A 2,165-nucleotide genomic window follows, 5' to 3' on the forward strand; every position below is an offset into this window, starting at 1 on the left:
GTTGTTCCTACCTGACATGGTTATTGCAGAATTTTGTCAGCTGGGGTTGGTTAATGAAGATAGTCCTTACTTCCTCCTGGTCAGCCAGCGATGTCTTCTCTGAAACATCATCTGTCTTCTCATAACCTTACAAAGAAACAGTCGTATTTGAAAAGAAATGTTTCATTTTATTATCCAGACCAAAAACACATTTCATAACTACTCTAGAATATAAAATCCATTAAAAGCTACAAACATTCCCTTTTTGATGCTCTTGTTTCTTTCATAATAAAAAGTAAAATCTCTACATCTGACATTTCTACTGGATTTAAAAGGCAGCATTTAACAGCCATGTAAAAACTGGCCCATTTCAAAAACAGGAACATCAGTTTAAAATTTTTAACTATCTTTCCCCCATAAATGTTCAACTTATTTCTCCCCATTACATGAAAAGATGTCCAAAAGCATCAAATAACTTAAAACTGGTTTACAGTATAGTTTTAGAGAAAATTAATGAAATAAAGGTAATTTAAAATATTTTCAAAAATTTAAGTTTTTATGTTAATGCTTTTCTATTTTTGTTTGGTTTTCTTCCTGGATGCAGACCAAAAAAAGATAAATATTAAGGTTTAAATAGGCAACCACCACAATGATCTAATTCATTATGATCAGATGATTTTACCTCCAACTCGAATTTATGTTCACAAATGCATTTTAAATTTCTTAAGGTCATTTCAAGTCATCTCACAATCATTGGAACAAAGCAATAGATTCAATTGGGTACCTTGTTGCAATGTCAACAACGCTTTTTAAAAATACATGCAAGTCTTGAAGAAAAGATAATAAACAGAAAAAATTTAAACTGCTATATACTGTACCTTCTAGTGAAAATTAAAAGTCTGGATTAAATTAGTTCCTTACTCCTTTGTTAGAAAGGGATGCCAACAGTGCTCTATCTCAAAACCCCATTTTTCTTCTCTTTTCTGTGTAGCCAATGCCAGCTCTTCCCAGAAGACCTGCTGACATGTGGTCTCTTCTAAAGTATTCCATGATGGTAAAGCCAGTGAACCTTCTCTGTGTTCCCACAGCTCTCTGTATCTACTCCTTCCCCAGCAAAACACTTACAGGAAGGTTTTGTTGCCATCTGTTTATGAGCCAGTCTTCCCCTACCAGAATGGGAACTCTCTGGCCCCGTACATGGTGTGTTACTCATCTTCTCAACACCAGTGCCAGCAAACAGGAGGTACACAGTAAATGTTTGCTGAATACATACATACCAAATGACAAAGGAGTGGTTCTCTGGCTGTTATTTTGAGGGCAAGCAAAAGCTTCTCCAACCACTGATAAAGACTCTGAAAAATGACAGCCATGTGCTGGTAACAAACTGTACATGAAAAGCTTGCCTGTGGGGTTGGGTTACTACATTAAACAAGAAAATCACCGAGGTGTTCTTTGAAGGTGAGAAGCAGGAATACAGGGACCAGGGGGGTGAGAAGCAGTGTAACATGTGCAGGGGAGTGTGGACAGTGCAGTATTGCTGAAGCACAGACAAAAGGCGAGGTAGAGAAGGATGAGACACCATGCTGAGGAAGGACACGGGACAGATGGCGAAGGACCTCTTGTGCTACAGTAGAAATAGGCAGCTCATCCTCTGTTTGGCAGCGAGCAGCCACTGAAAGCTTTCCAAATAGAGTGAGGGTCACATTTTATCCTCATCACCCTGGAGGTCACATGGCTCCAAATTAGGTACCGTCATACTCATTTTTCAGTTTCAGACACATCAGCAGCTTTGCCCATGTTTGCAAAGTTAGCAATGATCTTTCACTACACCATGTTTTAGATACAACACAAGCCTTCCCCCCAGTTTCATATAATCAAAATTTCACAGATGGATTACCAAATAGAAGTGTATCAGTCTTAAAGTTCTTAAAAATCCTTTATTAGGTCCTCCTTAACTATAGCTCAGAGACCAGAGTGTACTATTCCCTTCCCCTGGATTGGACAGAGAGCTTCAGGAAAACCAACTCTCCACTCTGCTGCAAGCTGATGTCCTCAGGTTGTGCTTACTTTATTTATGTAACTGGCCTTTTAAGGGCCTGACCCTTGGATGTTCTTAGCTGAGAAGTTAGGTGCTAGTCTTCACTGGACATATCCATTTACATGGGGGGGGGGGGCCTCAAGAGGGG

General features: G+C 39.2%; 1 protein-coding gene across 1 annotated transcript in view; it reads right to left on the reverse strand.

Moving 5' to 3' along the window:
• ATP8A1 (ATPase, aminophospholipid transporter (APLT), class I, type 8A, member 1) overlaps nucleotides 1-2,165 on the reverse strand; it is a 235,996-nt gene that overhangs the window by 203,074 nt on the left and 30,757 nt on the right. Inside the window, exon 2 of the mRNA XM_008567055.1 lies at nucleotides 12-126. Coding sequence (XP_008565277.1) covers nucleotides 12-126 — 115 coding nt within the window. The remainder of the gene's footprint in view (nucleotides 1-11; nucleotides 127-2,165) is intronic.

Source organism: Galeopterus variegatus, unplaced genomic scaffold (genome assembly GCF_000696425.1).
Source record: "Galeopterus variegatus unplaced genomic scaffold, G_variegatus-3.0.2 Scaffold288, whole genome shotgun sequence".
Lineage (NCBI taxonomy): Eukaryota > Metazoa > Chordata > Mammalia > Dermoptera > Cynocephalidae > Galeopterus > Galeopterus variegatus.